This window comes from Hypanus sabinus, chromosome 2 (genome assembly GCF_030144855.1).
Source record: "Hypanus sabinus isolate sHypSab1 chromosome 2, sHypSab1.hap1, whole genome shotgun sequence".
In the NCBI taxonomy this organism is placed as follows: Eukaryota; Metazoa; Chordata; class Chondrichthyes; order Myliobatiformes; family Dasyatidae; genus Hypanus; species Hypanus sabinus.
The window spans coordinates 133,911,127-133,925,854 of NC_082707.1; the positions used below are offsets into that span (position 1 = coordinate 133,911,127).

The window sequence follows — 14,728 nt, forward strand, 5'->3', positions numbered from 1 at the left end:
ATGGATGCATGGAGTCAGAGGAAGTGTATTGCCATGGATAGTGGATTGGTTAACCAATAGAAGGCAAAGATTTGGTATAAATGGGTGTTTCTCCGGTTGGCAGTTAGTGGTGAGAGGGATGCCGCAGGGGTTGGTGCGGGCCCGCAGCTGTTAACCATTTACATTGATGGTTTGGAAGAGGGGGCTGCTTGTAGCGTAGCAAAATTTACCGATGACACTAAACTGAGTGGAAAAGCAAATTGTACAGTGGATGTGGAGAGCCTGCAGAGGGATATAGATAGGTTAAGTGAATGGGCCAAGGTCTGGCAGATGGAACACAATGTTGGTAAATGCAAGATCATCCACTTTGGAAGGAATGGTAGATAAACAGATTATTATTTAAATAGTGAAAGATTGTAGCATGCTATTGTGTAGAGAGACTTGGGAGTGCTTGTTCATGAATCGCAAAATGTTGCCTTGCAGCTGCAACAGGTTATTAAGAAGGCAAAGGGAATGTTGGCTTTCATTGCTAGAGAGATTGAACTCAAGAGCAGGGAGGTCATGCTGCAACTAAACAGGGTACTGGTGAGGCCGCACCTGGAGCACTGTGTGCAGTTCTGGTCTCCATACTTGAGGAAGGGTATACTGGCTTTGGAGGCAGTGCAGAGGAGGTTCACCAGGTTGGTTCCAGTGATGAAGGGGTTAACCTATGAGGAGAGTTTGAGTCGCCTAGGACTGTACTCTCTGGAATTCAGAAGAATGAGAGGAGATCTTCTAAAAGCATACAAAATTTTGAAAGGGGCAGATAAGATAGAGCTAGGAAAGTTGTTTCCATTGGTAGGTGAGACTAGCAGTAGGGGACATTGCCTCAAGATTCAGGGGAGAAGATTTAGGACGGAGATGAGGAGAAGCTGTTTTTCCCAGAGAGTGCTGAATCTGTGGAATTCTTTGCCCAGGGAAGCAGTTGAGGCTTCTTCACTAAATATATTTAAGATACAGTTAGATAGATTTTTACAGAGGGGAATTAAGGGTTATGGGAAAAAGGCAGGTAGATGGAGCTGAGTTTATGGGCAGGTCAGCCATGATTTTATTGAATGGCGGGGAAGGCTCGATGGGCTGGATGGCCTACTCCTGCTCCTATTTCTTATGTGAATAAGAAAAGTTTGCAGAGGACCCTTTAGCTCTCTAATTTACTCATTCTCATGTTCAAGACAGTAATAGTTACCCAATCCATCCTACAGAATATATGAATTGTCAGCACTAGTTTTGCAGTGTTTAGTTCATCAAAGTAAATTCTGTATGGCTCAGTGGAGATATTTGGACTTAAAGTGTGCAAACAAATGTTGCTCTTCAGGTTATTTGTCTTGTGGAAATAGGTTATTTGTCTATATTTTTTTTTCCAAAAAATGAAAATATCTGTATATATTGCCATCCAGCAGGTGCAATATTAATCTAGGTAATTACTTTTAAATTTCATTAAATCCTTTAGAGATTTGAATTTTAGCAAATAATAAAGAAAAATCAGGGTAATAATATACTTTATGTCACTGTAATCATTTGAGAACATTGACAAAACTAGTACCCTTAATCTCTCTAGGTTGAAGCATGAGAGATGTGTGAATTTTTTTTGGCCTAAGTAATATGAGGGATGAGATTAGGTTGCAGTATTGACGCAGGTTTATGCTATGATGCACTTAAGTTTGTTTGATCTGATTGTTCCAGGCACTGCTTTTAGCCCATGATGGAGTGGCTAAACAGGAAATGCTTCTGGAATCGAAAAATGAAGACAATGTTTATGAGAGAGTTGCACATTATGGAGGAGAAACTGTGAAAATTGTTCGCATTGACAAAGCTCGTGATATCCCTCTTGTGAGTATCAAATACTGCTCATTTTATTCATGTGCACTTCAGCTTGACTTGAGACACTACAGTAATTACATGTTTTAAGTTCAATGAGGCGCTTTGTCTACCACAAATGTAACAGTACTTTTATGCAAAAGAAAAACCAGGAAACAGAATCTTTGGTTATATCTGCAATATTAGAACTTCAACTCTGGGTTCTAGCAGCTCCCGCTTCATGTGTGGACAGGAGACCTGGATCCTGTGATCTCTCAATATCTCCAGAAGCTGTTGTCTATGTCAACAGTGCTCTCCCCACACTGTATATTCCTTTAGAGTAACCAAGCACACTAGCTGTAGTCCAGTAATGAAATAATCTTTTCACTGTGATTGTAATGAGGTATGGTACTTCTATTTTTGGGCTCACTGCCTGTTGTGTAATTTCGAGTCTGATTACTCTCTACTGACTACACTAGCAGGCCCTGTCAATCATATGCCCAACATCAGGTTCTGAAAATAAACACTATCATGCAAAGAGATTATCAAGACAACAGAGGAAAGCATTTAATGATGAGTTTGTAGCCTTCAGCGAAGAAATGAAGCATCCCCACTGACTCCTTGGAATCTCTGGACCCTGAGTCAAATGTGGAGAAAGAGAATTAAGGATCTTGAATCCATACATCAGCACTTCATGGAAGCTGTGTGTATAAGGTGAAGGGTATGAATTGCTTCACAAAATACTGGCCTAAATGCCATATTGGTACCCACCAGTGGAAGAGTGTTGTTCCCACACTGGCCTTGTTGGCCATCTAGTGGAAGTCATCATCAATACTGAGGGATTGCATATGAAGAAGATTCTATTCCAGTATTTGTATATTTTTTTCCCAATTGATGCTCCGTTTATGCCTGACTACATGGGGTGGCACGGCTGCTGGAGCTGCTGCCTAATTGCTCCAGTAACTTGTGTTCAATCTAGACCTCTGGTTTTGCCAATCTATATTTATATTATCCCAGTGACCTTTTGCTTCAATATTCTTCTCTCCTCCAATATCCCAATTATGTCCAGGTTGTTAAGTTAATTGGCAATTAATTTCCTGGTTTGAATTTAGCAGGAGAATGAAAGATTATAACCATAAGATTATGAGTTGTGGCAAAATTTACTTTTACTACTGCTGGTCTAGAATAAATCCATGAATAACCAGTTCAGAGCCAATGGATCTGTTCTGATTTTATCTCATGTGGTTCCACATGACACAACGTTCTTGGGCTGAAGATGGCATTTGGATTATTTCACCATTGCTGAAAATTATTTTGCCTAACCAGTCATAGTCAAGCGTAATGCCAGGCCAAGTTAGTCTTACTGAACTAGATAACAAAGTGGAGGCATTGGAGGATAATTATCACAGCTTTGTAAAAATGTTTGGAATGATTGGACAATATCCCACAGGAGGCAGACATTCAGTTCATTGTGCTGATGCCAAAGTTTTAAGAGCTATAACAACTTATCTTTCTTTCCACCCTTTTTCAAACAGCCCATGTGTATTCTCTTACAATGTTAACCAACTCAGTTTTATCTTACAGTTACAAGAGATATCAAAATGGAAAATATGCAACACATGCTTGCTGAGCAGGCAGAACTAAGCAATCCCTCAACTAAAGATTGAATTAGTATTTTGTAGCCCAGCACCTCCTTTTATCAGTTGGTATACAAATAAACTGTTATAATGAAGAGAGTCCAAGATCATCCCCATCCTCTTTGAAGGTTGAGCCAATATTTGAGAGCTAAAATCAGTTAAGCCTGTAAAGCAACAAGACATACACAACAACCACTCATTTGAAGAAAATCAACAGCTCATAAGTTCCAGACTACAAACAGTTCTAAACAGGGTGCTCAACCGGCTACCCTTGACATTTTAATAGCTTTGCCGTCAACATCTTGGGGATATTCTGGTCATAGAACAGGTCAAAGGCTGAATATTGTATAGTCAATGACTTAGCTCCTGATATTCCTTACCCTTTCTGCTGTGTACAAAGCTCAAGTCAGAAGTACGATTGTAATACTTGCATGCCTGGATAAATAAAGCTCTGACAGCTCTCAAGAAACTCAATGCTACCTAGATTAAAACAGCCTCCTTGATGCAATTCCATCCAGTATTTTTTTTTAAAATCATTCCATCCACCACAGAGGCTACAGTGTATACTACGAACAACATGTGTTTTGCAGTGATGTGCACTGCAATTAGAGTGTACCAATTAATTAGGGCACTTTTTAAATACCTCCTAAATTAGCTACTTCTACTGGAAGAATGAGGCCAGCAGTCTCGTCCTATAGTGTGCATCTCCACGTTGCAAATTATGCTAATACTGAAATTTACCTTTACCTTTGATGTCATTGAGTCATCTTAAGACTCTCTGCTGTGTGATCACTATTCTGTTGTTGTTTCCTTTTGTAAGCTCAATGCACAGATGTGATGGAATGATCTGCGTAGATAGCTTGCAGAATAGCTATTTCACTGTACCTCTTTCTGAAGCCAATGACCAGCTATCTTGTGCTGTTGGCATTGAGGGAAATGTTATTGTCATGACACCACATTAATAAGCTCTCTGTCAGTCCTGTACTCCAACTCATCATTTGCAAATTTGTAGATTGAGCTCCAGAATCTGGATCCTCCTCTTCCTAACCGGGAGACCACAGTCTGTGCAGATTGGAAATAACATCTCCACCTTGCTGGCAATCAACACTGGCGCATCTTAGGGATGTGTTCTTAGCCCACTGCTCTATTCTCTCTACACCAATGACTGTATGGCTAGGCACAGATCTGTACACTTACTGATGGTACAACCATTGTTTGCAGAATTTCAGATGGTAAAGAGAGGGCATACAGGGACAAGATATATCAGCTACAGGTTTCCCCCACTATCCAAAGGTAGAGTGTTCCTATGAAACGGTTCGTAAGCTGGAATGTCGTTAAGTGAATAAGCAATTATCATTTATTAATATAGGAAAAATTTGTGAGCGTTCCCAGACCCAAAAAATAACCTACAAAATCGTGCCAAATAACACATAAAACCTGAAATAATAGTAACATAAAGTAAAAGCAGGAGTGATATGATAAATACACAGACATATTATTGATCCCGAAGGAAATTGGGTTTCGTTAGTTGCACCAACCAAGAATAGTGTAGAAATATGGCAATATAATAATATAAAACCGTAAATAATTAAATAATAATAAGTAAATTATTCCAAGTGGAAATAAGTCCAGGACCAGCCTATTGGCTCAGGGTGTCTGACACTCTGAGGGAGGAGTTGTAAAGTTTGATGGCCACAGGCAGGAATGATTTCCTGTGATGCTCAGTGTTGCATCTTGGTGGAATGAGTCTCTGGCTGAACGAGACTGACTGAGTCTCAGACCTGTGCCTAACCACTAACCAGTACGTTATGGAGTGGATGGGAGCCTTTGTGAAGTAATAGAAATACTTCTTTTTGTAATCATTGCAGCACTGTCTAGTGTAGCCAAAATCTCACTACATAGCGGAAGCAGTCTCTCCAGTAACCTTTAAGCTATGAAGCTGCCAAATCATACGAAATAACACAAAAATACACAGCCTATATAAATAGAAATAATGTATGTACAGTATAGTTTCACTTACCGGAATCAGGAAGACAGCAAGCACACTGATGATAAAGTGTTAGGCTGAGTCATGAGGTAGGAGTGCTTGGCAATTTTTTTCCAATAAATTGCAGTTTCATCATGGTTAAACACTTGCTTGTACGAATAACCGCCTTCTGTAATTACTTTCTCCAGTTCTGCTGGGAACCTTTCGGCAGCTTCAGTATCAGCCAAAGCACTCTCTCCAGTAAACTTTAAGCTATGAAGCTGTCCTCGCCTCAGAAACCGATCAAACCTTCCATGACTACCTTTAAATTCCATTTTCGCAACACTTTCATCATCATTGTCCCATGCTTTCTGTTCCAGCTTATTAAAAAGACCGACTGATTTCTCCTTAACTTAACGGAACACAGTGCTTTGTACACCCATCAATCCATTCAAGCAATAGACTTTCCATTTTATCCATTATTGGATGCTGACTAAGGGAGACCACTTTGCTACAAGCAGAACCAACAGTAACATTGGCAGCTTTCAAGATTCTTTTTCTCTGCATATAAATACTGTAGAGCGAATGGATGCAGGCAAGTTCAACACGCAGACAGTGTCCTTACTTCGTTCACCATGATCGAAACACTTAATTATGTCTCGTTTTACACTAAATAACACCCTTACAAGCTCTTTTAGGCTTTTCTGATACCTTAGAGCTCATCTTGCTAACAGATGCACAAAATAAATCAACATGTGTTTAAGCTATGCCAGCTGGAATGCAGTTCCAGGGGAGGAGCTTGGCTGCTCAGGGCGCGCGCTGCCTTTTTTCGTAACAGCAAGGTGTCATAAAGCGAATATTCGAAAAACGGGCCACCTGTTTTTGGTGTTGCAGCAATAGCCTTACACTCAATGTCAGACCCAAGACGAGGGAACACACATCAGTCCTCAGAGAGGGATCAGAAGAGGAAAGGGTGAGCAATTTCATGTTCCTGTGGTCAAGATCTCTGAGGATCTAACCTAGGCCCAATAAGTGGATGCAGCTACAGGGAAGGCATGACAGTGGCTGTTTTTCATTAGGAGTTTGAGATTTGGCATGCTCCCTAAAACACTCTTAAATTTCTACAGTTGTACCATGGAGTTCTAACTGGCTACATCACTGTCTGTTAGCTACTTCATGGACACAAGCCTCTGTAGTTTCCAGGACATTTTCAAGCAGCAGTGCCATCATTATGGAGCCCCATCTCCCAGGTCATGCATTATTCTCATTGCTATCACCAGGAAGGAGGTACAGAAACATGAAGGCACACGTTGAACAATTTAGGAATAGCTTGTTCTCTGCTGCCGCCCAATTTCTGAATGGACACTGAATCCATAAACACTACCTCACTGCATTTTTTATTTCCATTTTTGCACTAATTTAATTCAGCTATTTAATATACATACTAACTGTAATCCATGTTTCCCCTATAGTATCTTATATTGCAATGTACAGCTGCTGTAAAGTCAACAGATTTCACAACATATGCCACTGATATTAATTCTGATTCTGAGTTGGAGCAGAATCTGGCCATACAACCAAGGGGAGCACTAGTATGTAAACTAATCGTTACTGAGGTGTTGCCTCCTGTTTGTGCTGATTGTGTCTGTAGGATCAGAAAATCTCGGAAGACAATTAACTCCCAGGGTCCAGTGTTTATTGGTGAGTTTGTTTGGAATAATAGTATTGAAGGCAAAGCTGATTAGTCTGACATGGTTGTCTTTACTATCCAGATACTCCAGTGATGTAAGTAGGGTCAGGGACCTGTTTCAGGGGATGAACTTGTAATAATCAAAAAGATTGAGAATTCTTTTTGAGAAATTTTGGTTGAAGTGAAAAACACTAGCAGTAATACTACCAGATTGAAAACTATACCAGGATATACTTAGCACAATTTATCCAAATGTTATTGAATGAGAAACAGAACTAGTTTGAGAGCATTATGCAGCAATAATTTGCAAAAGAATTTAACTTCACTTTATATAAATATGGAGAGGGAAGGGATGTGTGTATATTATAGAGAGAGAGAGAGAATGATAGAATACTTGCACACTTATTGTGTTACTAAAATAATGAAATGTTCAGGTCCTTGTTTCTTTAAGATGTATAGATGGACAACATAATGTAGGAAATAATTAACTTGAGAAAGTCACTATTACTATTAAAAGCCTGTGATTTGATTTACAGATTTTGTTTGCATGTGCACCTGGAGTAAGTATTGTAAAGATATTTATTGCATCCAAGTTGGTAACATCATAAAAGTTTTCTTTCATTCCAGTTACCCTGTCACTGCTCCTCTTGCCCTCTACCCCCATCCTTATGACCTGTCCATATCTTGCCTTGGGTTCACCACCTCTTTTTTTCTTTATGCTGTGGTCCACTGTCCTCTCCTGCCAGATTCCTCCTTTACTTCTTCCACCTATCACCTCCTACCTTTTACATCACTCATTCATTTCCTCTCCTCACTGTCTCCCCCCCCCCCCCCCAACCCCTCACCCTAGTCTCAAGCAAAACACAAAATCCAGAGGAACTGAGCAGGTCAAGCAACATCTATGGAGTGAACTGAACAGTTTTCAGGCCAAAACCCTTCATAAGGCCTGGAAAAGGAGGGGGAAGAAACCAGAATAAAGTGGGGTGGGGCTGGGAAGGAGAAGCACCAAAGGTTTTTATTCTGACTCTGTCCCTTTCCTTGTCAGGTCTGATGACGAGTTTCAGCCCAAAACATTAACTGTTCATTTCCTTCCATTTATGCTGCCTGACCTGCTGATTGTGTTGCTCAGGATTTGCAGCATCTGCCAAATTCCTTGGTCTCTTCCTATTCCGTCCATAGTTTTTCTGAGTTGCAGTCTTATGACCCAAGCACTTCCGTAGCATAACAATCTGCTCGTTATGTTTGCCTTCCATTGCAGTGCAGAAGGAATAACTCATTGTTAAAGTCCTACCCTTGCATGAGTTAGAGACTAGTCTGCCTTGTGAGGTGGGCATTGAAATAAAAGTCCCAAGTTATTGTTCCAAAGGATGGGGAAGATAAAGGTGTTGAATCTAAACATAATAAAAACATCTGGCTATTACCAATTGGTGTTAGTGGAAACTTGCTGAGTACAAATTGATTTCTCCATTACAACAGAAATGACATATACACGTTTTGGAAGTCCTATTTGGAAGGCCATTTTCCTCTTAAGTCCAGAGATTTAAATATTGTACTACAGGTTTGGACCTATCAGTTCAGACATCCATTTTCAACAACCGGTAATTTCTCCAATGGGCTTGGTTCTGCAAACTCCAGTTTGTCTTGAAATTGAGTGAAGTTTACAGGAAATAACAGCCTGCATTTTACTTGAAATCTATGAATGTTGTGGAATGCTACGCAGTTAAGCTGCTTAGGAAGAGGGGAGATTTAGTCCCTGGTGCTTACTTTCCAAAGCTGCAAACCTCCCTTAGTTTCTTTTACCTCTTCCTTGTGAAAATATGTCAGTGACAGTTTCATATTGTCACCTCACTTATTCTAGTCAGCAGGAGCCAGTGGAAAGTATTGGATTGATTTCCTTTAAGATATTTACAACATATGTCTTCTCTACTTTTTTGTTTCTCTTGCATTTTAGCTGGCATGTTCTTCAATTTAGTACAGCATTCTATCTCCATCTAGTGGCCCTTCTCAAACATTTTACACCTTCAGTCATACCTTAAAATTGCTACTACTATTTTTAATCCTGCCTCTCTTCAAGAATGCCTCAAGCTCAGGTCCATTTCTAAAGGTGCTCATGTTCTTCAAGATGTTTGCTCAACTGGCCATTCATGTTCTAAACTAGCTGAAAAATGTAAGTAATTAAAGTACATGATTATTGAAACAGGTACTGGGTTAAAGATACAATTGTTGAACACATTCTTGTCATCAGAACTATCTTGTTTCTAGCAACCATAGGGACCATGGGCCATTTGTATTGCTCATCTTTGCTGCCTTTACTGGGGTCATTTGATTAACCAGATTCTCAGCGTTCAACTTGTGTGATTTACCTTCAACCTAAATAACATGTTTTGTGTACGTTTTTAAGGGAGCCACAGTACGAAATGACATGGATTCTGTGATTATCAGTCGAATAGTGAAGGGTGGTGCTGCAGAGAAGAGTGGTGTACTGCACGAAGGAGATGAAGTTCTTGAAATAAATGGAATTGAGATTCGTGGAAAAGATGTAAATGAGGTGTTTGACCTGCTGGTATGTGGTTTGTACTTGTCATTTTAAAACAGTATTTCCTTTTTAACCTAGAAAATTTTTAAATCAAGACTTGTGTGGTTTTTGAATTAAATGATCACATCCCTATAAAATCAAACAATTATTTACTTTGTATGCAGGCTGAGATGCATGGTACACTGACGTTTGTGCTGATTCCCAGTCAACAGACCAAGATTCCTCCTGCCAAGGAAATGGTGGTAAGTGAGCTTTATGTAATATAGCTAAGAACCAAAGCATAACTAATCTGAATTATTTTAAACTTGTGTTGCAAGTTTTTCTTTTATCAAATAGATTTCTGTTTTAATGGTAGTAATCTTAATACATCTGTTCTTTTAAAGTAGTTGAATTAATTGAAATATGAATATTTGTGCCTTATGGATGTAAGGTAAAGTGCTTTTCTTCCACCTTTAGAGAACATTTACTGAGATCTTTCAAATGAAAAATTGGGACAATGCTTATATTTCTCCTTGGTTTATAATCAACAGTACAAACTGAATGTTTAAAAGCTGTAAATTGTGTAATTGATTTGTCAGTATGTTTGAGGTGCAGTTATTAAGAGCTGTGAATATATTTGCAGTGAAAAGTTCCTACTGAACTTTTTTATTTTAATTAACCCTTGGGAAAATATGCTATAAATGAGAACATAGATATAATAAAAATACTTGTGTAAAATCACGATTTGGATCTCTAGCTCCCGACTCTGGTGCATTAGAATGGTAATCGATGATTTTTAATTTTTCATTGAAATGTAAGGTATGTTGTTTCTATATAAAACTGCCCTTTATCAGGTGCACGTAAAAGCCCACTTTGATTATGACCCTTCGGATGATCCTTATATTCCCTGTCGTGAGTTGGGGCTATCTTTCCAAAAAGGAGACATACTTCATGTAATCAGTCAAGAAGATCCCAACTGGTGGCAGGCTTATAGAGATGGAGATGAAGATAATCAGCCATTAGCTGGGCTTGTTCCAGGTAAGAGAGCATTTGCTGATAATTTCTCAGCTCATTTTTTCAATAATATGCTTAGAGTGGTAGAGAGTGACTTTTACCTTGCAGAATTAATCTAAGAATAATCCACACAACCTTGTTAGCCAAACTTGTTGATCACAAAGTTGCTGACAGCTGTTTTACAGCTCTGCCGTGTGCTCCAAAATTCAAAACAATACAAGGTTCAATCCTTGGTCACAACTCCTCTGAAAATTAAAGAAGGCAAGCTCATGGCCTTTTAATTCAAAAAGACTTTTAAATGTTTTCCAAAATTAAGATGTTCAGCTTTTTATGAAAAGCTTGACAGTTTTTGAAGCCTCCAAAACTGCTTTGAGTTTAAGTCTGCGGTATATTGTAATCCTGATGCACCATCAATAACTCTCGGAGACAGGAGGTGAACGATAGGCTTTTATTAGCAGCAAAAGAGACCACGACGTCCTGGAGACTGAGGGAGGAGCAGTGCCTCCAATCGCCTTTATACAGGGGCCTGTGGGAGGAGCCACAGGAGCAGTCAGCAGGGGGCGTGTCCAGACAGATATACATAGTTTACCACAAATCCACAATCATATTTCTTAGTGTTTGTGGGCCCATAATGTCCCTTTTTTCTGCCCATGTGACTCAATGATATTGATGCACAAACAGCAGAAATATCTTTCATTGTTTTTGCCAAGTTCATATCGAGAGATCAATGGTAAAGCTGTTGCCTTACAGCTGACTGACCATCCTCTTGTCCAGTATTATGTTTCTGAATATGTTCCTTGCTGTTTAAATGGTACTTTCTGAAAATAATTGATGGCTGACTTTGATCTCAATTTGTGTTAAGTTGCTACTGATTTTGAGAACTGTCCTGCATTTAGTCTTCCATTACAATAAATCTATTAAGTTTGTTGATATTATTTCATTATGGCAATATATTAATGTCATCTTTGTAATGAGGCCTTCATTTTAATATGTCACTGAAATAATTAATTTCTTAACAAGAGTGAACGTTGGTGGTTCTTTGTAAAGCTTGCCAAAAATTGAGGGCACTTCGTGCTCTACTTATTAGAGAGTTCAACTGAAATTTAATGATAAATCAAGAAGACTCATTATTTAATTTTATCTTAGTCAACTAAATACTTATAAATTTAAACTGGAAAACACTATTTTGACACCATATTTTGGGATATGCAGAATCTGTGTTCACTTTACACAGCTCAACTGCAAAGCAAACTGATTTTTTTTACTGCTCCTGCTTTACCAACAACATAGAAAAGGTGGTGTTTAAGACCATCCTTTCGGGCTGTAGAAAACTGACAGCTTTATTATGTTCACCTTTGTAGCCTCCAGCAAAGTTATGTCTTTTGCATGGTCAAAGGAAATAATAATTGACGTTACTTTTTGGATTAGACAAGCAAATGAATTTTACGAATAATTTATAGTTAGCATTGCTTATTTTATTATCCATTCACAATCACGCATCTTATTATTTGTTGTAAAACTTTCTCCTTTGTACAAAAACAGGGAAAAGCTTCCAGCAACAAAGAGAAGCCATGAAACAAACGATAGAAGAAGACAAGGAACCTGAAAAATCAGGTTGGGAAACATAAGTCTTCTAAGTTGGCTAAAATAATTTCAAGCCAAAGAAATTATATTTTTACAGTGAAAGTTATAAATTCAGATTTGAATTAAAAAGTGGTGCCACATACAATTTTCTTTTAAAACCTGATTGCTATCTGTAATATGACATCATTCAAGTGCATAAGGAGTAATATCTAGAATCAGCTACATCATGTAAAGCACAGACCACTTCCCATGACATAAAAGTGAAATAATCCATGACACAGCACAGTCATCCCCCATGACTGACCTAAAATGAACAGCAGAAATGCACAAATGCACTCTAAAGACAATTTTTCAGGGTTATAAAAACTTGAGCATAAAATCCATTTAACTATTATTTCTATAATAAAGAACAATGTACCTAACAAAAAAGAGACTTCCTAAATGTGTTTGATACTTGCTTTGTTCCTGCTCTAAGATTATAGTTTGGAGTTAGACATCAAAGCAACTGCCAGTTGGTTAATTTCCAATTTGCTAATTTTCACAATTTAAAAATCTTTATTCTTAATAAATTTAGTCTGATACCCAGAATAGAGTACAATTCTGCTTTTATGACCAGAAATAATTGGAATGTTCACCACCTACAGTGCCTGTAAAAAGTATTCACCACCCACCTCTCCCCTTGGAAGTTTTAATGTGTTACTGTTTTATAACGTTGAATTACAGTGGATTTAATTTGTCTTTTTTGACACTGGTCAACAGAAAAAGACTCATGTCAAAGTGAAAACAGATCTCGTCAAAGTGATCTAAATTACAAATATAAAACACAAAATAATTGTAAATATTCACCTCCTTCAAGTCAGTAGATGCAACTTTGGCAGCAATTACAGCCTTGAGTCTGTGTGGATGAATCATTAACAGTTTTGCACATCTGGATGCTGCAATTTTTCCCCATTCTTCCTTACAAAACTGCTCAAGCCCTGTCAGATTGCATGGGGATCGTGAGTCACAAAGTCTCAGTTGGGTTGAGGTTTGGACTCTGATTTGGCTCCAGGACATTAACTTTGTTGTTTTTAAGCCATTCCTGTGTTGCTTTGGCTTTATGCATGGAGTCATTGTCTTGCTGGAAAAGATATCTTCTCCAAATTCACAGTTCTCTTGCAGATTGCATCAGTTTTTCTTCCAGGATTTCCTTGTATTTTGCTGCATTCATTTTACCCTGTACCTTCACAAGCCTTTCAGTGCCTGCTGCAGTGAAGCATCCCCACAGCATGATGTAGCCACCACCATGCTTCACAGTAGGGATAGTGTGTTTTTGATTAAGTGCGGTGTTTGGCTTATGCATTTAGTCTGTTAGTCAAAAAGCTCAATTTTGGTTTCATCAGACCATAGAACCTTCCAGCTGACTTCAGAGTCTCTCACATGCCTTCTGGTAAACTCCAGCTGAGATCTTTGAGTTTTTTTTCAACAGTGGCTTTCTCTTTGCCACTCTCACATAAAGCTGCAACTGTTGATGTACCCAGGCAACAGTTGTTGTATGCAGTCTCTCCCATCTCAGCCATCGAAGCTTGTATCTCCTCCAGAGTTGTCATAGTTCTCTTGGTGGCCTCCCTCACTAGTCCCTTTCTTATGCAGTCATTCAGTGTTTGAGGACAGCCTGCTCTAGCCAGATTTGCAGCTGTGCCATAATCCTACCATTTCTTGATGATTGACTCCAGGGGATATTCAGTGACTTGGAAATTTTCTTGTATCTATCTCCTGACTTGTGCTTTTCAATAACCTTTTTGCAGAATTGTCTTTTGTCTTCATGGTGTAGTTTTTACCAGAATACTGATTCAGCAGCTGTTGGACCTTCCAGATGCAGATGTATTTTTACTACAATCGATAGAAACACCTTGACTGCACACCAGTGAACTCTATTTAACTAATTATGTGGCTTCTAAAACCATTGGCTGCACCAGTGATGATCTGATGTGTCATATTAAAGTGGGGGGGGGGGTGAATTCTTATGCAATCAGTTACTTTGTTTTATATTTGTAATTAATTTGTAGAGATCTGTTTTCACTTTGACACAAAAGAGTTTTATTGTTAATCAGTGTCAAAAAAGTCAAATTAAATTCGCTGTGATCCAGTGTTGTAAAATAATAAAATATGGTAACTTCCAAGGGGGTGTGAATACTTTTTATAGGCTCTGTATATGATTAGTGGAATCTTGCACAGTTATATTTGTGAATGCAATCTTGTTACTCCTAGACTTTTTTTGTTCTACTGCATTAGTTACTGTATAGACATCAATGATACACTGGGAGCATTTATCAAAACAGAGCTCGACTGATTGAAAGCTTAAATATATAGAGACTTTCTTAACTCTGAAGTGTGTATTGTGGAATATATTGTAGTTTTCATTTCATTTCCTTATTTTCATTTTAAAAAACAGCTATTGCTATTGAGCCTGGAGACTCAAGGTAGTATTCTACATTGTATACATATAATAAAAGCCAGATTTAAGG

The 14,728-nt window shown here is 38.5% G+C and overlaps 1 protein-coding gene across 5 annotated transcripts in view; it reads left to right on the forward strand.

Moving 5' to 3' along the window:
• The window catches only part of pals1a (protein associated with LIN7 1, MAGUK p55 family member a), an 87,010-nt gene that overhangs the window by 54,032 nt on the left and 18,250 nt on the right, over positions 1 to 14,728 (forward strand). For all 5 annotated transcript variants that reach the window (XM_059955393.1, XM_059955408.1, XM_059955403.1 and 2 more), the window contains 5 exons: positions 1,702 to 1,848; positions 9,510 to 9,671; positions 9,809 to 9,886; positions 10,478 to 10,661; positions 12,180 to 12,251. In XM_059955393.1, the coding sequence (XP_059811376.1) occupies positions 1,702 to 1,848; positions 9,510 to 9,671; positions 9,809 to 9,886; positions 10,478 to 10,661; positions 12,180 to 12,251 (643 nt within the window). The remainder of the gene's footprint in view (positions 1 to 1,701; positions 1,849 to 9,509; positions 9,672 to 9,808; positions 9,887 to 10,477; positions 10,662 to 12,179; positions 12,252 to 14,728) is intronic.